The sequence below is a fragment of the Condylura cristata genome, unplaced genomic scaffold, assembly GCF_000260355.1.
Source record: "Condylura cristata isolate star-nosed mole 26May11 unplaced genomic scaffold, ConCri1.0 scaffold00001, whole genome shotgun sequence".
Lineage (NCBI taxonomy): Eukaryota > Metazoa > Chordata > Mammalia > Eulipotyphla > Talpidae > Condylura > Condylura cristata.
Window position 1 is genome coordinate 87,291,454 of NW_004567102.1, and position 20,992 is coordinate 87,312,445.

At 51.1% G+C, this 20,992-nt stretch overlaps 1 protein-coding gene across 1 annotated transcript in view; it reads left to right on the top strand.

Annotated features, from left to right (window-relative positions):
• The window catches only part of MAP3K4 (mitogen-activated protein kinase kinase kinase 4), a 62,868-nt gene that overhangs the window by 4,092 nt on the left and 37,784 nt on the right, over positions 1–20,992 (top strand). The window contains exons 2-4 of the mRNA XM_012735209.1: positions 3,160–3,242; positions 8,574–8,764; positions 18,960–20,302. Coding sequence (XP_012590663.1) covers positions 3,160–3,242; positions 8,574–8,764; positions 18,960–20,302 — 1,617 coding nt within the window. The remainder of the gene's footprint in view (positions 1–3,159; positions 3,243–8,573; positions 8,765–18,959; positions 20,303–20,992) is intronic.

Below are 20,992 nucleotides of genomic sequence, written 5' to 3' on the forward strand. Positions count from 1 at the left end.
GAGAGAGAGAGAGAGAGAGAGAGAGAGAGAGAGAGTGCCAGAGCCAGCAGGGAGCAGAACAGGCAGAAGTCCACTGCTGCAGCGGGGGGACGGGGTCTGCCGCGCCATGTGGGTCAGCTCCCTGGCGGGGATCGAACTTGCAGTGAAGTGGCTGCGCCCAGCTTCACAGGGCTGCACTTCAACCTGCTGTGCCACCAGGGAGGACCCTGAAAGGAAGCATTTTCATATCTGTTTAATTTCTTTTGAAAACTTTCAATATTCATTGTTAAACATTGCACATTCTGGCAAGTTTGTGCAAATGTGTGGGCCATACGTAGTACCTGCCGTGCTGGCTACAAGCTTTCTAGCTAAGCGGGTTATGAAGCGTTTTTATTGATTGACTAGGCCAGGTTTAATACATTTACTTGTTTGAATTTGAGTGTCTAGTACCTAGCATAGTGAAACCTTTTTCATGTTTTATTGCTTTTTAATTGTCCTTTGTGAATTATCTTTTTTGCATTCTTTGCTTATTTTCCTCTCGGATTCTTAGGGTTTTTCTTATAATTTTAATCAATTTTTATAAACTGTAGGCACTAATGTTTCCTCTGGTTTAAACATAACTTAGTTTTGAGGTGTGTGTGTGTGATTTAAATCCATTGTTAAATCTGTTCTTACAACATTTATTGTCATTTAAAGGTAGAAAGTCCAGCACAGAACACTAAGGGAAAAGTACCATTCCATTTTTCTGGGTCAATGCTGCTGTTTACAACATGGATTTGACATATTTCCCCATCACAGTGAATCCAGTCCAGCAGCCGCTTTCACAGTAGGCGGACGGCATCTGCTGTGGGAATGGCTGCAAGTTATCCAGAGTCACTGTAGTGAGAGGGCAAGAGAGTTAATGTCCAGGTTGCCCTCACTGTGTGACCTTTCTCTCCATTTCCTTCCTGGAGGCCCTGGGAACTTATCTCCGGTGCTTGGATTTCCTGCAGTAATCCTGCAAGGCAAATGCACTTTCTCTCAAGATGCAGTTCATCTTTTGAATGTGTATGTGTGCCAGCAAAAGTATTGCAGTAGCTCATTTTAAAATGGAAATTAGAAAAGCGAAGCTCTTGAGTAAGATTACGAGAGCTCAGTTAAGCTCTTTCCCACAGAAAGTGACTCCAGTTACTTGATCTCTAAGGACAGTGAAGAAACTCAGGACAAAAGGTGCTTTTTCCACAGATAAATTCAAGCTAGAATAAGGGGATTTGGAAATGCTCCCACATCAGTGTGGGTAGAGGGAGGTGACGATTCTGGCTACCTTTAAAGCCTTAGGCACGTTCTGGCTTCTCTAGGCGCAGCCCTGCCCAGCGCCCTGTAAGGTGCTTGCTCTCCTCCTGCTTCCAGGCAGGTCTCCTCTCTCAGATCGGCTTAGCAGGGGCTCTCCTTGGCTAAGCCTGAAACAGCCTTTGAGCATTCGTCACCACCTTTATGTTGCTTCTCATTCCTTCTGTTTTCATTGCCATTTCTTCGTAAAAGGCGCCCCAGTGAGACCTGAGCTGCACAGGCCGACTCTCCCCTCTGTGGCCAGGATGCCCTTCTGCAGGGCTTGGCCTGCTGCCTCCCAGAGCTTCTGCTTCCCACTTCCTTTGTCTCCTTGTGAGAATGTGCACCTGCTGTCAGGAGTTGGCGGGAAATTAACTGGGAACCAGGTGGGCGTTCTCGCCTTTTCTGGTGGTTTTAGACCTGGTAGTAAGTACTCGTGGGAAATGTTTGATTCTTTGGCCCCTGGGTTTAAGTGCTCAGTTGCGTCCGGCAAAATAGCCAAAATCACCATCGTTGGCTCCTCATCTTAATGTGACTCATATGTGCTAAAGGCCTCGGGTTTATCTTTCTCTCCTGCCTTTCCTCCCCCCACCTCTTCTTTTGCTTTAGTTCTTTTTGGTTGATTCCTACTAACTAGAGGGGACAGTTACATGAAGTCTTAAAGCATTTTGTTATATTTGTTTGATTTTATGAGTTAACTTTGTGGAATTTGCAGTTCCACATATTTTTGAAACAATTTACTTTTCTTTCTTTTTTTTTTTATATTTATAGAACAGGTTTATTAGGGAAAGGGACGGAAAAGAGGGACTTGCACAGACACCAGCGGGCAGGAAGAGCTGCCCCGGAAAGGTCAGGCCTGCTGAGAGGCCTGCGTAGTCGCTGGCGGCGGCCTGAGGAGAGCGGCCTCTGCTGAGGGAGGTCAGGACAGGGAGGCCCCGGCAGGTGCAGGTCTCAGGTGCAGGTCACAGACAGGCAGGAGGCTGCTGCGTGGGAGGGACAGGGTTGGTGGCAAGGAGCCCTGCCCAGGCACAGGTGGGCGGGGCCTCTGCCCCTTCCTTGTTTTTCTAATGCCAGTAAAGTCTATGCACATGGGATACCTTTTCCTTAGAGCTTATTAATGTTTCTCCATTTGTCCCTTTTTGTTCCACTATGAATCTCTGAGTGAAATAAAAGACGTCTAGAAGATTTAAGTCAGGCCTTGTCCTTTCATCGACCTAATCCTTTCTGAGACCCCACTCGTCTGTGCTTTCAAACAGACTGCTGCTCACCGCATCCCTGGGTGTCTTAGCTGACAGGCTACTTTCTGGAATGTCTGGTTTTTTCTTACCACCAGTTGAACTGTAACCTTACCATGAGTTCTTAGTTCTTAAATCTGTTCAGGGAAGTTGTGTGTGGTCATTGTAACTGTGGAATTATACAAACTGTTGTGGGAATATATTAATGTGGATGCAGAAGAGAACTAGTGTGTATGTAAACCAGCTCGGAAAACTGGAAAGTCTTAAGGTAGGTCACAAAACAAATTAATAGAGGCGAACTGTTAAAATTTCAAGAAGAAAGCAGAAGAGTCATGAAAGTCCAGAAAGACTGCCTTACAGACATCTTTCACCCCCCAATCTCTTGTGCCCTGGTCCCTTGCTCCCCTCCCTCCCACGGGAGCCCCTAGGTTCGGGAGTGTTCACCCTGGTTTGGCAGTATTTTATGTTGGTGTACTGTCTGTCTGAATGGCCAGGGTTTGTTTTTATGGTTTGACTCTTCTGCATGTAATTCTCAAGTTCTCCTCCTTTCTACCCTTCCTCACGGCCGCACCTCCCCAGCCCCCCACACGTGCGGCCGCACCTTCTAGGAGGCCTCGGAACCCTTGTTCCTTTTCAGATGGAGCGCCGGGCCGCGTGGCATGTGCAGCTTGTGGTGTTCGTGGTATACGTGGTGTATGCGACTCTCGGGACCCGCATTGGGCCAGGCTGCAGCCCTCGTCAAAGCAGTGATGGGGTGACACCCCTTTCTGCGTGCACTCTGCACACCCCTGCATGCGTTCTGACGTATGCATGGACGCGTTGTAATTGCACAAGCCATTCGAAAGCCTCATGGCTTAGCATGAAAACCATTTATTGTCTGTGATGGTGTTGAGTGCTGCTTCTGCGTAAGGTGGTGGCTTGGCCTCAAGGACAACTGGAAAGTCCAAAATAGCCTTACGCACCACTGGCAAGTTCATGCTAGCTGCCAGCAGGTCGCGCAGGGCCATGCCGAGCTCGCAGGGTCTTCCTTCAGGCAGCCTCCTGGCGGGGCTGGGCGGTGAAGACCGGGGCCATCTCGGGGTGGTGGCCCGTCTCACGGCGGCTAGCTGCCCTGGAGGACAAAGGGGACTTTCTCAAGGCTCTGGCTTGGAATTGACACTATTGTCACTTTTGCGATGTTCCATGGGTTTGTGGAGACACAGCACAGCACGCTTGAGTCAGTGCCAGTTAGCTGGTGAAAGTCGGATACGCTTGAGCTTTGATGGCAGTTCACCTGGAGGTTAGCTAATAAATGTTCTACTGTAGGCTGAATTAAGGTCACCTAACTTACTAATTGATTCTTACAATGGGAACCAAGCAGTCAGCCTCAGATGAGGTTGCCTTTAGTTTATGCTGCAGACCAAGCCAGCTGCACAAGCTCTGGGAAAAGCAACGGAAACAACCTCCCCCTCTCCCTCTCTCCCTCCACCTCACCAAGTAGCAGAAGTCTGCCCCTGATCATTAACAGAACGGGTTAATGGGATCTTGGAGAGTCTCACAGGTGAGCACTCTCCTTATTAATTGAGTAAAACCCTTTTCTTTCCAGGGAGTCTTCTTAAGACTTTTTAAATGGAGTTAACATTTTTTTAGGACTTTGTGAAACCACAAATATTTCTGAACCCATCTAATCCAACTTCATCATTTTATAGATGAACTACTTCAGGCACCGTGTGGGCTACCTACTATGTCACAGCAGAACTATTTCACCCCAAGTCACTTGGATTTTTGTCCTGTCTTTTATGTTTTTGTTTTTTGTTTTTTTAAATTTAAAAACTATATTAAACCCACTTAGGTTAAGTTGAGACATACTTTTCTCAGGCCAGATTTTAGTGTCAAGTGAATGGTACATTAGCAAAGGTTTGTGTTAAAAGAGTAAAACATTGTCTTACATGACTCTTAGAAGTTTAATGCCAGAAAGACAGTTCACACTTGCATGTTTTTGAACACAAGTAAGGCAAATGTTTCAGGGCAGCTGGTGTTGACCTTGGATCACTTTCCTCATCCAAAATAATTGGTATCCATGGAAACATTCTAAACCAGTCAGCTGACCACATTAGCTCATCTCACATGAGCTAATACAAAATGAGGCTTTGGATGCTTTTGGCTGGTTAATTGAAATGAAGCAAGTTCTTTTGAACCTACCACGAGTATTTATTTCTTAGATGTTGTTTGTAAATGCTTTTTGAAAGTAAAAGAATCTTGATCTCCTTTCCCTCCTTCCTTTATAGATTTCTAAGAGTCTAAGGAACCTTCTAAGGTTCCCAAACTAAGTTGCTTTACTCTGGCTGCTCTTAAGCCTCTTCCTTTTCATCCCTGGCTTTTCAGCAATTTGGTGGTGATTATGATTGCACAGTCAAAACCTGGTCCTTTTCTCGTGGTTCTTGAGCTTGAAACTTACAGAGCTTTTTTGGTTATGTGAGCTCCTGAGGGGTTTCTCCCCTTCACATTTGGCAAGTGTCTTCAGACTGACTGTTGCCTTGTCTCACTTCGGGCCAGCAGTGCTTGCGTTACTTGCTTGATGGAGAACTCTGTCCCACAGAGTCCTCATGCTCTGTCCTTTTTCTTTTGTTTCCCTGTATTTTTTCTTTCTGATTAACTTTGGGTGTTTTCTGCCCCTGGGTCTTCAGGTTCAGTGACCTTTCAGTGTTATGTCTAATGTGCTTTGAATTCCAGAGTACTTTTCATCTCAGGTATGCACAAAGAAAATAGATATTTCTATTGATTCTTCTCCTGCTTTGGGTTATATTTTCCCGTTTCTTTGCCGAGTTTGATGGGATGGCAGATACTGGAAGTTTTGTGTATTGGGTGCTAAGACCTTGTAAAGCAAATCCTGTAGCTCACTTGGTTTTCGTTCCAGGATATCAATGTTACTAAATTATTTCATTGAATGTAAACCAAAATTTCCAAGAAGTATGGCAGCCATCTTGATTGAGTGAAGTAAATCCTAAGAAAGTTTTAAATGCATAACCTCACCTTTTTTTAATGCCTGTCCTAAAATTCATTTACTGACAAGTTGTAAGTATAGTGGCTGGGCGGTGCCACAAGGCATTGTTTCTACCTTATTTTCTGTGGAGAAAATGAATAAGGAGGGCCCTCCCAGGTGGCCCAGTGGGTTGGAGCACTGCACTGCAAAGCTAAGCCAAGCTGTGGCCGCTTCCGTGAGTTCGATCCCCGCCCCGGAGGTGACCACATGGCGTGGCAGACCTCTCCTGACCCGCCCGCTGCTCCCCTCAGCAGTGCACCTCATCAGCCAGTCTGTTCTGCTCCCCACTCTGTCTCTGGTGAGTCCTTTCGCTGCCCCTGCCCCTCTGACTGTACCCCCATTTCGATATTCATAAATAATCTTTTTTTAAAAAAAGGAATAAGGAGGGGTGACATGTTCTGTTTTAATTCTTTGGTTTTTATTGGAATAATCAAGTAATTTAGAAATACTTTCAAGTGAGGTAGTGTTTATTTGTCCAGGGAAGGTATGGAGACTGAAATGTATGACGTCTGGTTTTATAATGGATGTGCATTTGAAAACGAGGTGTCCAGCCTTTGCGGGGGTTTTGCAGGGCTTGTGCTCCCGCTGCTGCGTGAGGTCGAGCACGACCCATGCAGAGCCCTTCTCCGCCGGGTCTCCGTACCCGTCGTCCTTGCGGTCACTTGCTGCTCGCTGTCTGCCCGCCAAGCACAGGCCGTGTTTCACGACGCGCAGGGCGACGGGGCCTTTCTGGAGTCATGACGGGCCGTGGGCAGAGGGTTGTCACCAGAGTCGGGACGTTTTCTTCCTCTGTATTTCACGGATTCATTTATTCACGCAGTCCCGCTGGGTACTGGCACCCCATGCCACGTGGCGCCGTCGTGGATTTAGCGTTTTCTGTGTAATAGTTTTTATCGTTATTTGTCTTGATTTTTAAAATTTTCATATCTAATTTTCTGAAATACTTTAGTGTGTTCACATACACATTCAAAATGGGCCTTCGCAGTCCTAGCAGGAGTGCGAGGACGCGCGGACAGCAGACCGGAGCGGACAGCAGACCGGAGCCGCGCCTCTGGTGCCGCCGCTTGCCCGGGGGCCTTCTCAGAGGCCTCGTCACTGTGCCACTTGACCCGCAGCCCTCATATCCGACCCCGCTGCTGGGCTGGCTGGGCTGGCTGGGGTGGCTGGGGTGTGCTCTGCTCTCGGGACCGCCCTCTGCCCTGCTGCAGTGACGCCTGCTGTCAGCAACCGCTGGGCGGTGTGGCGCCACCTAGGGCTGCTGGTGGGACTGCAGCCGCGCCGCGGCTTTCCTTATCCCCCACGGCAGCTCAGTGGGGAATTAAGAAAAAAGTTTTCATTTTGAATATGAAAATATTTAAGTTGTCATGTTTCTTGACCCACCGTTGTACTCAAAGGGCGACTTCTGCATTGAGTTCAGGGGGACTGACTCTGGGGCTCCGGCGAGTGCTGCGCCAGGCGTGCAGGAGGTCGCGGTGACTTTGGGACCCGTCACTGCGTCCCTCTTGTTAGGACTTAATCCTCATAGGTGTGGACTCTCGGCATTTATTTTCCTTATTCTGAAAGCGTGCAGTGTGGAGGTTTAAAACACTGCCCCCCGCACAGCTAGCAGTGCTGGGACTGGCACCCAAGTTCCTCACCCCAGGAAGCTTTCATCATTCCAGAGCCGGTAACTGTCCCCCACAAGGTGATGGAATAAGCGACCCCAACGCTTATAGCCAGTTCTTTCATCAGCTGAATCAAACTGTTTGCATGGAGTGTAGAAAAAGAGAGAGGATTTCAAGATAATCTGATGTTGTTTTGTATGAGTTGAGACTTAACGCATGCAGTTGGAGGGAATAAGCGCATCCAACCTTCCGCCTTTGCTCACGGTTTCATTCGTTCCAGTGGGCTGTGAGGCACTAGTGTGTTGTTCTGCCTGGGCATGTATCACTCAAGATGTCTGGAACAGTCTTACCTGTTTACAAAAAAACCAAACAGTTTTTGACCTGTCAGAGGGATTCTTTACAGATTTCAGTAGTGTAAATTTGTATATTCTGTACCATCTTAATTTTTTGAAAGTTATTTTCTGAAGTTTTGTTAGTTCAGTTGAATAGCATATGCATTTTACAGTTTTCTTTTTCCCTCATGTTTTGAAATAACTTTGATTTACATCAATATGTAAATTTCTAGGAAGAAAACCTACTGTTCCTTGGGGGTAGTTTGGGATTATGACTAGGAAATAGGAAGAAGTCCATTTACAGAGAATATTCAGAATGAGGTAGACCAGTGGCAGGGATCTGAAAGGAACTTCAGGATGGTTTGCTGGTTTGCTGCTTCGGAATTGCATTTGTTCTTCGTGTGTATCATTAGAATTTATTTGGTAACTTTGCAAAATCAGAACTTTAATCAAAATGGTGACATTATTTGCAAAGTTGGCAGGGGACAGCGAATTGGTAGATGTGTTTCCAGGAAAGTGCTCCAAGCTAACGAGGAATTGTATTTGAAGTCAGAAGAGTGCATTCCTCCTCGTCATGCAGGCAGCCCCTGTACAAGCGGGTCACAGGCTGCTGGGTCTGCCCCGTCACCGGAGCACTCTCTGCTGGTCCTGGGCCTCCTCGGAGACAGGAGGGCTCTGAGCCACAGGGCGGGGCTCTATGTGCCCAGGCACCAGCTGCGCTGGCCAGTGGCGGGCACACAAGCCCTCACTTAGTTCCGTCTGATTTGTGTCACCTAGGCTTTTGTTCTTCCTCCCCGTAAGGTTTTCATTTTAAATTTTCTTTATGCTATGTTGGAAAGGATTCTCTAACCCCAGGCACTGAAGTCAGTCGTGCCCGTGTGCTACACATTGTCCTGTGTCCTTCGTCTTTACCCTTCCAGTGAAAGTGAGGTGCCTGTGAGTGTCGGCGAGTGCGGACTGAGAAGGCAGCGCTGCCGAGAGAGGCAGACCGGGGTGCAGTCTTCCGCAGTGCTCGTCAGACCGATGTCAGAGCTCAGATTTGAACCCACGTTGCACAGCCTTGAGTATTCTCTCTGCTTGTTGACTTCCGTAGGCAAGAGTGCGCTTCAGGAGATTCAGCTCGCAAGAATTCTGAATCTGACCCTGAGGACTTTTCAGATGAGACCCACACGGAGAACCTGTACGGCACCTCTCCTCCCAGCACACCTCGACAGATGAAGCGCATGTCAGCCAAGCACCAAAGGAACAACGTAGGAAGGCCTGCCAGCCGATCCAATGTGAAAGGTAAGTCTGGTGCTGGAAAGGAAGCGCTTGAGGGACCGTCCTCCCTAGTGGCCTAGGGGTTGAGTCTCGCATTCTCACCTCCATGGCCTGAGTTCGGTCCCCAGCTAGGGAGGGAACCACAGGGCACAGCAGACCTCGCCTGTCTTCCCGCGGCACCCCTGAGCAGTGTGTGCCAGTCAGCCTGCCTGTTCTGCGCCCCATTCTCTCTCTTCACCCTCTACACCTCTGACTTACACCCCAGTTCCTCTATTCAAAAATAAATAAACCGATAAATCTTTTTTTTTTTCTTTTTTGAAAAGACACACTGAGAGGATACATAAATTTTGGTGCATGTAATGATGAATGGAATTTTTGGGATAATGTTCTTCAATTTTAAGTTTGAATTTAATGTTGCTTTTTATTTTTGGACCATAACAACCTCTTAGAAGTATTGTTCATGAAAGAGAAAGTGATTCTCCAGCTCTCCAGGTTTGCCCTGAATAACTGTTAAAGTTAGAGCTGTGAGACATCTGTGCTTCTGTGAGGATGTGGAATACCCCAGGCGTGGGTGACATTCTCACCCCAGGGCACTGCTGTGTGACTCGGGCAGCCTTGAGAATGGTTTTCAAATCAGCTTCCTGAGGACGGTCTCTGGGTCAGGCGCCGCTGGCACTCAGCTCGGCCTGCTTCCTAGTAAGAGCAGCGGGCGGCTCGCACCTGCTCACCATGCTCAGCCGCACGACTCCGGCTGGGGTTGACTGAGTGGCCAGCCCTGGCTGTGTGAGGGGGGGGGGCGGCCATCGCTTTTCTTCTCAGCTTCCTTCAGTTGCTTGTTCACGCAAGGACAGACGCTGGTTTCTGCCGTTGTCTCGGATGAAGTGTGCGCTGGGACGAGCGCACGCCGTTAGACTTGGAGCTGCCAGGACACCAGCGTCCCCAGTAACTTACTCTTTTTCTTACTGCAGACAACTGTGTTTGTTGTAGGAAATTTGGAAACTAGAGACAAAATGAAGTAAGCACACTGTCCGCCGGTCACAGAAATCTAAGCTCGCATCTTTGTTGACGTCTGCTACGGCGTCCCGTGTCGCCGTCACTTCATGAGCCCCTTCTCTCTCCCCCTCGTGCTTCCGGAGCCCCTGGTGTCAGGGCGGCCTGCGTGGTTGCCTGCAATGGCGCCTGGCAGCCGCCGCGGCGTCACCGCCTTGGCCTTGGCCTGCGCCGAGCACCACTGCTTCTTGGGGTCTTTTTTTTATTGTCTCTGCCCGTCATCTGCATGTCTGTAGAAGTGGGGGGTTCTTGGTGCGCCTTCCTGCGTGCACATGCTTGACTCACCCTGCTGACCTCCTGGCCCTGCCCTCTCTCCCCCAGTTCCTCTGGTAATTAAGTCAGAGTCAAGGGTTTTTCATTTGTTTTTGCTGTATCTTTGCCAGCCCCTGTTTCTTGGTTATTTATATTCCACAGATAAGTAAAACCATCTAAGATCTTTCACTTACTGACTGACTTCACTTAGCGCCACCATCTCAAGGTCCATCCACTTTGCGCCAAAGACCCCCACAGTTGCTGGGAAATTTCGCGGCGGCCGGTGAGGTGCAGTCCCGGTACTTCCTGCCGAGGAGTCGGCGCCTCCCGGCCTGTGTCTGAGGCTTCAGATGCTGCCATCGGCTCAGATGCTTCTCGCCAGTGTCTTTGTTCTCAGATACGGACGGGACGGGAGCGCCATGTTGGGCCATTGGACCGTTTTGATGGCAGGATGGTGGGGAAGGGAGGGGGTCCTTGTGGCTCTGGCCTGGCACCTGGGCACTGTGGGCCACATGGCACAGGTGGCCACTCGCGGCCTGGGGGTTCTGACCACTGGCCACCTTCTCCATACGCGCCTCCGGGCCTCATCTTCCCCTCCTCTAGAATAACCTGCCTCATAGAGTGAGCATCGTCTGTGCAGAAAGTATCGTATCGACTGTGTTGTAAGCGAAGTCTCATATTCTTTCAGTTTAACTTTTTTTTTTTTTAAAGATTTATTTATTCATACAGAACTGGGGTACGGGCCAGAGATGTGGAGGGTGAGAGGCTTCACCAGAGACAGAGCGGGGAGCAGGACAGGCAGATCGACGAAGCACACTGCTGAGGGGAGCAGCGGGCGGTCAGGAGAGGTCTGCCGCGCCCTGTGGTCACCTCCGGGGCAGGCGGGGATCGGACACATGTGGAAGCGGCTTCAGCTTCTCAGTGCAGTGCTGTAACCCGCTGCGCCCCCAGGGAGGGCCTCCGGTTTAACTGTTAAAGCAGAATGAGCAGTTCTGTTGTTGGGCGTGTATTTGTTCATCGCGCCCACTCTCAGCCCCCGGAGCCTGAGGCCACACTGCGCCGAGCGGTGGTGCTGGGGCTCCTGCCGTGCGTGCGGCACGTCCCCTGCCGCCCTCCCCTCTCCGTACGGCTGTTGGCGTGTTCACTGCTTGCCCCCTCCCACCATCCAGCCTGTCCCTTTACTTCTCTCTCCTCCCTTCCTCCTCACCTCCCTACTTCTCCCTGGTTCTTGCTATTGAATCAGAATTTGAGTGGCCACATGGCAGGTGGACCTAGATACGGATGAATCCACCTTCGCCCCAGTAGAGAGCATCCCAGTAAGTCGGGGAGGAGCTGGCATGGAGGGTAGTGAGGTGAGACTCCGGGAGGCTCTTAGAGGGGTTTGAGAAGACCTGGGGCTGGCGGACTTCTGGAGCAAGTGACATTTGTGCTGTGACCTGCAGCTGAGTCAGGGAGACCAGTATTTCAGACTAGTGTGTGATTCATAATAACATGGTACGTTGGTCCCTCTGTATTTTCAAGAGCTTTCTGGAATTAATTAGGTCGGTCAGATGTGCTTTAAAAGCTTTCCAAGGCAGTGTGAGCCGGTACGGTATTCAGCTTCTTTCTCGCTGCAGTGAGCAAAGGTTCTCTGAATCGCACTCATCGCTTCAGAACTGTGCTCCACGGTGGACCCAGCTCTTTAGTCAGCGCCACCGGTAACACCGGCGTTTCGCTGGCTATATTTCCTGCTGTGCCACACACCACCCCAAGCCGCTTTCTGCCGCGGGGCGCTCAGCCGGGCCGCTACGCCCGTGGGGCTGCGGTGCTGCCAGGGCCTGACGCTGCCCCGGTTCTTCCCCACCGCTGTCTGCAGGCCGCTGGTGTCCTCTCCGCTGCTGGCTGGTGCACGGTCTTCCTTCCCGTTGCCTCGCTCCCCGGTCGGGGCTGCTTTACGGCGTGCTGGCCCCAGGTCTGACATGGCCCTAGCTCCCGTAGAGCCAGGCTCTTCAGGGGTCAAGTGAAAGCTGTCAGGCTTCTTTGGACTGTGCCCAGCGAGGCACGCCACAGCACGTCTGCCGCCTTCTCTGGCCTGCCTGGGCCAGCCAGCTTTCAGCCTGTGGGGCGGGGTGGGGGGCCTGCGGGCTCAGCGTCAGCAGGAGGCGGGGCGCCTGCGCCCTCCCCCCTCCAGGAGCCGGCTCAGGCCCTCACTGGGGCGCCAAGTGCAGGTGTGTGTGTATGTGGCGCGTCATGTTTCCTTTGCTCCCAGTCCTTTTCTCATGCCGGCGACAGGATCAAGAGCACCCCAGAGCACTGCCAGGACAGAGGTGTACCCTGGCAGTGCCGGGCGGAGACAGGGAGGCCACGCCCCGTGAGCAGGGGACCACTGTGGTGGTTTATGGGCATGGACAGCTCTTCAGTGTCTTTGCGGCTCAGAGCGACTAACTTCTGTGATTCGGGTTTATTACTTTGTAGTTGGCAATTCAGTGCTGGGCCACCTTCTGCTCACGAGAAGGCCCCTGAGCCCCTTCTCAGCATCCATGATTTGCTGGCACACAGGTTTCCTTAGATGTGCCCACTACCCAGGGACAGCCAAATGGGAGAGGGGTGACGGGGCAAGGTGTTGGGGGCTGGCTCGGGCTCTGAGCCCTCCACAGAGTGCCGTCCCAGGACCCTCATTTGCTTTCTCACCCGGAAGCTCGCCCATTGGAGACCCCGTCCCCGCGCCGTCTCTGCAAGAGCAGATGGGGTGGCTGGGGCTCCGCCAGCCTCTGCTCACCATCGATCTTGAATTGACTGGAGGGCTCCTTATGAACGACAGAAGACTGGCCTGTCAGGAACTTCCAAGGGTTTGAAGAGCTCCATGCTTGCAGCTTGGACATAAGCCAAATACATTTCTTCTTCTGTCCTCATGGGCAGTTCCCAGTACTGGCACAGCTAAGACGAGAGCAGCTTACCCCGCAAGCTGCAGCTCCAGCTGTCTCAGCCCCTGTGGGAAAGTGACCTGTTCATTCAGACAGCTTGAGCTGGGGGGGCTCGGCCTGCGCCTCGGAGGAGCCCCGAGACTGGCCGCATGCGGACCCACGCAGTCCTGTGGAGATCTGCCCCGTCTTCCCTCGTCGGCCACTCCCCTCAGAAGACACGAGCGCCAGGCAGACTTCCAGAGCGTGCCGTCTGGACGGAGCTACTCAGAGGCAGCACAGGCGGGGGTCGGCGACGGCCAGAGAGCGTGGGGCTGTGTGTTAGCGGGCTCCTGCGCGCTCCCGATTTGGTTCCCTGGCAACGTCAAAGACCTCCTCGTTTCAAGATAGTAACTTCGGCTTTTAAAAGTGGTGATAAATGTGATAGTCTGTCATGCTCTCTGGCGAGGGGTGTTAACTCCTTGCTACCTGGCACCTGAGCTGGGTGGCACCCAGGTGGCAGACTCCCCGTGAGTGCGCGTGTGCCACTGCCCAGGCGTGGTCACACTTGGCCGCGGTAGCAGACTTCGGCAGAGATGACATTATACGTCTGGATCATTCATGGTAAAGAACTTTGTGTAAGATGACTAATGGAACAGATTCAGCACTTCCTGAAGTGAGCAGTCTCCTTTCAGAGGACGACAGAGGAGGTGGAGGCAGGTCTTTATTAGGTAAAGAATAAAGAACAGGGCCCTCCCTGGTGGCGCAGCGGGCTGAAGCACAGCACTGGGAGGCTAGGGCCACTTCAGCATGAGTTCGATCCCCGCCTGCCCCGGAGGTGACCCGCAGGGCGCCACTGACCTCTCCTGACCCGCCCGCTGCTCCCCTCAGCAGTGGACTTCCTCAGTCGGCATCTTCTGCTCCCCACTGTCTCTGGTGAAGCCTCTCGCCGCCCCTGCTCCTCTGGCCGCTACCACAGTTCTGTGCGCATAAATAAATAATCTTCAAAAGACAAAAAGAATAAAGAACAAGGGGAGACAAGTGGAAGTCGTCGGGTTGGCCGGGCCCCATGTTCTCTCGGGCTGCGCTTGGTGTCCCAGAGCGTGAGCCTGGGCCGCAGCTCTCCGGGCCACACTCAGCCTGGCTCCCCGGGTCCTGATTGTTCTCTCGCCTGACGCGGACTCCGTTCCAGCTAGACTGTCTTCCCTGCTCCTCTTCTGCGGCGCTCCTTGCTGCCCCTATTTGAGCCCTTCTTCCAGGCACCTGTGAGGACGTGGTCGGTCCTAAATTCTGCACAGATTACTCAGCTCCTGTGAGCTGCCTCTCCAGGGCACTTGGTATCTCAGCCTGTGGCCGGACAGACGCTGCTGCCCCGTGACCACCTCTGGCTTGCAGAGGGCTCGTGGGGGCGTGAACATGGAGCGCTCATGTCCCGGCACAGCCACCTGTCTGGCCTGTGCTCTGTGGTGACGGCGAAGACACTCTGTGGAGAGCCTTACCTTCACATGAGGGAGTGAGAGCCACGCGGGTCTTCAGCCTCCTGTGCTCCTGTTTGAGTGGGGCTGGCCCCGAGCGCTGGGGCGGGCCCCAGACCTGCGTTTCAAGCAGGAACCCGCGTGCTGCATGATGTTAACTGAAATTTGAGGGTCCTCAGTTAGAAGGTCCCCTGGCCCCGTCAGCACGCTGATGTTGCTCGACAGTTTCAGGTCACACTCCCAGGATCACCTCACAGCCAAAGACAGAACAGGCATCCATCCGTTATGCCTCCTCAGCTGAGTCTCCTAGGAGGTCAGTGTGCGCCATGCGGACAGTTTCTGTGCGGAAGAACACGGATGTCCTGCAAGTCTCAAGTTCTTACGAACCAGAGTTCAGTGCTATATTTAGAGCTTGTCATATGAAAAACACTCTGCAGACTTTTGATTTATACTCCTCCCTCCTTTCAATTTATTCTCCTTTTCTGAATTTCTGCTTGCATTTGAGTTTTGCTAAATTGAGGTGGGAATTTAGTATTAACAAAAAGCTAAACAAATGAAACCCGTCCATTAATAATAAGCTTCTGTGTATATTTTAAAAGGCTTCTTACCTACTGTAGGTATAAGGGGTTCTGGGAAATTCATCTGTCTTCAGCTTTTAGACTTTTTTTCCTCCCATTACTCGAATTGTTTTCAGACTGCCTTTAAATGGCAGGTCCCTCAAGAGGCCTGATCACTCCTTGTGTTTCCTGTAGCAAATATATCTTATTTAAGAACTGTGGAATCAAGACTGCTGGGCAGGGTGGGGGGGGAGAAGAGGGGAGGCGCCAAGGTGCCTTGCTGGTGGGGTGCTGCAGGGGACGGCGCCCAAGCGGGGTGAGCCGGTCCCCCTGAATCCCAGCGTCGTCGACCAGGGCGCCTCCTAAGAAACTAAGTGTCTGATACTACACATTGTGTTTCGCAGCGTAGGTCGACTGAGTTTGAGTCTGTTTTGAGTTTACTTATTTCCATTTAAAACTAGGGCGCATCAGTTTCCATTCTGTGTGTATTTGTCCAAACCAGCTGTGTTTCTTATTTTGGAAAAAACTAGATTCCTGTCCCCTTTTGTTCCTTTCCCGGTTGGCTTTTCTTTACGTACATGGCAGATCCAAAGAGCGCACTGCTGCTGCATGTAAACACATTTCCGAGCGTGGTGCAATCACGTGTGCGCTCTGTGGTAGCTTAGCAGGGTTGCTTCTAATCTAAACAGCTTCGTAGGCTTGCTGCAATCCGATGCTCTCTGTACCCGGCGCTTTCCCTTTAAATTCATTTAATTGTTGAAATCAAGGTCAGGACTGAGAGGCGTCCTCGCGCCGTTTCCAAGGTGCTGGTCAGTACAGTGTCCGGACCCCAGGCCACGCGGCCGTCGCCCTGGCAGTCGTCACAGCTGCGTGCTGCTGTTACCTCTGTTTGCCTCGTGGACTTTAAATACATGAATTAGAACGTGTGTAAGTTACATAAGCAAATTAATGATTTTTTACTGTTCACTGTTACTTTCAAATTATAGATTATATGCAGCTATTTTCTGGCCATAATAGAAATGCTGCTCGTAGTTTAAGTCCTCTTAGGGCCCTAAATTCCAGGCTAACAAAACTTTGTTACACAGTTTTTAAATTTCTTAGCCTCAAAGCCATTTATTTGGATGCAGTGCTAATTGCTACAAGGTTCTGTCCTAGGCCTGTTTTACCTCTACTGCCACTTTTCTTGAATTCCCTTTTATAATTCCCTGCTATTCAAAAGCACCTCTAGGGACCGAGCCGGAGGCGAAGCGCTCTGCAGAACCTCTGGCTTCTCATAGGACCAGTCTCGCTCCCCTCTGACATTTTCATCTGGCTGTGCCTGGGCGCCTCAAATGCAGTGAAGTAAGGTCTGCGTCCCTGGGCTGCCACACTATGCACAGATGCACACCGTGTTTCCTGGCCTCGGGCAGTGCAGTGGGGGAGGGGGCTGGTTTCCTTTTGGAGGTCCCCCTGCTGTTTGCAGGAGGCCTGCCCCAGTGGTATGAATTGGCATCTTGAAAAATCCAATGTAGTGTAAGCACTTGCTGCTTCTGGACGCTGTTCTCCTCCCAGCTGGGAGGTGACGGTTCACTGGGCTTCTGAGTTGCATTTCCGCAGTAAGTGACGTCAGCACTTTCACCTCTCTGTCGGTCACTGCGTCCTCTTTAGGGAGGGGTCTGTTTGGACATTGTTCGATGGGTGGCTTGTGTTGCTGTTGAGTTTGTGTGTGTTGCCCCATCTGAGTTGAGGTGATTAGTCTGAGTGAAATGGCAAAGAAGTACATGATGCGGAAACAAAGCAGACAAACTGGCAAGTGCAAGGAAAGGACTCAGTCTCTCACAGCAGAGTGGTGGTCACCGGAGGGGAAGAGGAGGGCGCAGGGACGGGTGGGGAGATCAGTGTGGTGGTGGTTGGGGCTGCGCGGGGCGGGGCGGGGCGGGGGGCGGCACGGCGTGGCGTCTGCATTCGTGTGAGACTGTGTTCCTCACGCACGGGGTCTTGGCGGCAGGGGACATCAGATGAAAAATGAAACCTGAGCTCATCCTGACCTCTGGCTTACGTGGTCACGCAGCAACAATATCGTTTTGTCTCAGGGACGAAGTGTATCATGAATTGACATAAAATACATATAGTGAAGGCACTTCTTAGCTTTGCTTTCAAAGTACCGTTGCTTTGCTAAAAGGAAGAGAATCGTATGTGTGTGCTGTGTTAATAAGAGTGTAAAAAACACAGAGTTAAAACTGCCAAGAGCTGACCTGGTCAGAGTTTATGAATGAGGATTGATAAGTTAGCAGCTAGAAAATTATGAAGACATTTCTTGAGTGGGTTGTATTAAACATTTTCTTCTTTAAAGATGCATGAAAAACTGGGGTACAGACCAGGGGCGTGGGGAGTGGTGAAAGGATTTGCCAGAGACAGAACGGGGAGCGGAACAGGCGGATCCACTGAAACCCACTGCTGAGGGGGGCAGCGGGGATAGAGGGGTGTGCTGTCTCCTGTGGGTCACCTCCTTGGCCGGGGAACACACTCATGCTGCAGTGGCTGCCAATAGCTTGTGTCTTTAACCTCTGCTCTGCCAGGTGGGCCCTGTACTAAAAGTTTTAAAAACTAGAAAAAGACTCCATCCTTGAAATGTTACTAATTTAAAAACTAAAAGTACTAGTTTTTATATTTATGGCAGAAATCCCTGCAGGCAGATAAAATGTTTTTGCTGAAGCATAAAACAGATTAAATATAAACGTATATAAATGTATTATAAATCAAGTTGGTAGTATGCTCAGGAAAATTTGTTTCAAAGTTGTTGTTTTAAATTTTAATTGAAGTGGGAGGTAAATTCGTTTGAACACCTTTTTGGTGAGTTGATTTTGGGTCTGTTACTCTGTAGCCCATGGAAGTATACTCTGTTTCCTCAAATCTGCAGGCATACTATAACAGGTAGGAGGGGATAAGTATGAGTGAAGTCACAGCGTGTTTATCTACTTAGACTTTTCAGTCTCTGTTTCTTATTTCCTGATACTTAACTATTTTAAATCTTGATAGATTAAAAAATCATTTAGTACTCGTAGGCATAAATAAAAAAACGTAAGTGATTGATGAGTGAATGTCACTTTTGATTATAAAGCACGTTCTGATTTCAGAGATGCTAAGACGTGGACTGTGTGATCTGTAGGCTCAGCGGCACCAAGCGTGGCTTGAGAGTGAGGCGGGCACGCAGCGCAGGCACTGCCAGCTTGTGGGAGGCAGCACATAGGAAGCGGGTCACGGGAGGATGGGGCGAGGCCGAGGAGGACCTGGACGAGCAGTCGCGCTTCAGAGTAAGCCCAGCTGAAGCATGCGTGACAGTGCCACGCCGGGGGGGGGGGGATGTGAGCGTGTTCATTTCGCACTGGGGAGTTAAATTAATCGAAGTTTGTGGACTTGTTGGAAGAAAATGAGGTGTTTACTTTTTTGCATTAATTTTGAATGATTTCTTTGTGCCCGTATAATAGGTTAGGCGAATTAGTCTGCATGTCAGATTAGTCTGCCTGTCTTCAAGAGGGAATCAAGGAATAGGATAAATTGAAATGGACATCTTTGTCATCAGTCTTTTATCTTTCTGTGAGAGTAATTATAACGGGCCTTAAGGGTCTTCCTCCAAATGAGAAAAGCAGCCCAGAAAGCTTCAGTGTTTCCCAGACCCACATCCGCTCCTGGAAGGGCCGGAGTTAGGTGACTTGCTGCACGGGCTCTGCCTGGCTGCTGGGCTGTGCTGAGGGGAGGAGGCTTGAGGCAGGCGGGTGACCGCACACTTCCTGCACAGACTCACTGCAGGAGTCGCGGGGGGCGGCGGAGCCCAGAGCGAGTGTGGTAGCAGACGTGGGCCAGATAGAATTGAATTGGATCCTATGCGTGGACTTCAGGCCTTCAGCACGTGGCATGCTTCCCCTCCCAATCCCCTGGAAAATGTGTGCGTATCCGTCAGTTTGGTTTGAAATACTGAGTATGGTTTCGTGCTTTAGAGTGATGTTTTGCTTATTTTTTCCCATAGATAAAATGAACACACCAAGCCAGTCTCCACACAAAGACACTGGAAAGGCCGTGGAGAGTGTGGAAGAACACAGCTATAAGCAGGAGAAGAAGATCCGCGCGGCTCTCAGGACAACAGAGCGTGACCACAAGAAGCACGTGCAGTGCTCGTTCGTGCTGGACTCGGTCGGTGGGTCTCTGCCCAAAAAGTCCATTCCAGACGTGGACCTCAATAAGCCTTACCTCAGCCTCGGCGGCAGCAACACTAAGCTTCCGGTGTCGGTGCCCTTGCCCATCCCCAGGGCCGCGCGCCAGACCTCGCGCACCGACTGCCCGGCAGACCGCCTCAAGTTCTTTGAGACCTTACGACTTCTGCTCAAGCTTACCTCAGTCTCGAAGAAGAAGGACAGGGAGCAGAGAGGACAGGAGAACACGTCCGCCTTCTGGTTGAACCGCTCGAACGAGCTCATCTGGCTGGAGCTGCAGGCCTGGCACGCCGGGCGCACCATCAACGACCAGGACCTCTTTCTGTACACAGCCCGTCAGGCCATCCCAGACATCATCAACGAGATCCTGACCTTCAAGGTTAACTACGGGAGCTTTGCCTTTGTTAGAAACGGAGCTAGTTTTAATGGTACTGCAGGAGAAGGGCCGTGCGAGGCCCCTCACGGAGCGAGGAGCCTGGGCCACACCACCTATCACGAGCACCTCCATCGCCAGAGGGTGTCCTTCGAGCAGGTGAAACGCATTATGGAGCTGCTGGAGTACATAGAAGCACTTTACCCGTCGTTGCAGGCGCTTCAGAAAGACTATGAAAAGTATGCTGCGAAAGACTTCCAGGACAGGGTGCAGGCGCTCTGTCTGTGGCTGAACATCACGAAAGACTTAAATCAGAAGCTAAGGATTATGGGGACTGTTTTGGGCATCAAGAATCTGTCAGACATTGGCTGGCCAGTGTTTGAGATCCCTTCTCCGCGGCCATCCAAAGGCCACGATCCCGAGGATGAGCGCGATGACGCCGGAGGGGGGCTGCGCGCGCTGGGGAGCAGCTCGGAGGAGAGCGAGGAGGAGCCAGGGGCCAGGCAGCCGGGCGAGGGCAGCTTCAGCTTCCCCTTGCAGGACTGCAGGTCTCAGAAGCCGGAGAGGCTTGAATCTGAGGACGAGTCTGTCGGCTGGGGAGCGCCAGACTGTGGTTCAGAAGCAGGCCTTAGCAGACATTGTCTGACTTCTATTTATAGACCCTTTGTAGACAAAGCACTGAAGCAGATGGGGTTGAGAAAGTTAATTTTAAGACTCCACAAGCTGATGGACGGTTCCTTGCAAAGGGCACGCATTGCCCTGGTGAAGAGTGACCAACCCCTGGAGGTAGGTTTCCCGCAGGCGTCAGCTTGGGCTGGTCCTCAGTTCTGTCACTTGCTGTGAATAATGGTGCGTCGCGTTGGCTGCTCTGTGCTTTCCTACTCTCTATCTTTAAGGCGTGAGTGGTAGTTCCGGCAAGTGACAGATTCAAACATTTCTATAAAGCGCTGCGATGAACAGGGAAATGGGCCTCTGAAAGCCGTATGAAAGTTGGGGGGAATAAGTCAAGGTGGTGTGTGGAGAAGAAAAGCAGCCGTTTAAGAGGCCTGGAGGAGCGCCGACGAGGTATAAATAACGAGCGGGAAGCCACAGCCGCGGTGACCACACCCTGAGTCTAAGTCAGCAGTAACAGCCAGCGCGACGCTGGGGTATTTTTACATGAACATGGTGTCCACGGCTGTGGACGCAGCTCAGGCTGTCTTTGCAGTGACCGCCTCCCCTTTTGAGTGGTGTGTCCAGTTTTGGGACCTGTAGTTAAGAGACTTGAGTTACAGAGAGAGACAGGAGACTTGGTTTGGCGAGATTGATGTGGTTAGCATAGAGGAGGGGAATTGAAGGGGAGTCGGCTCTTCCCACAGACGTGTTGGGGTGCGTGAGTATCCTGCGGGAGGCATGTCTGCTCAAGGATGTGATCTGAAGAGAGCGTACATTTGGTTTTGGTAGCTCGATATCCCAGAAGTTGTCTGTTGTGAAGCT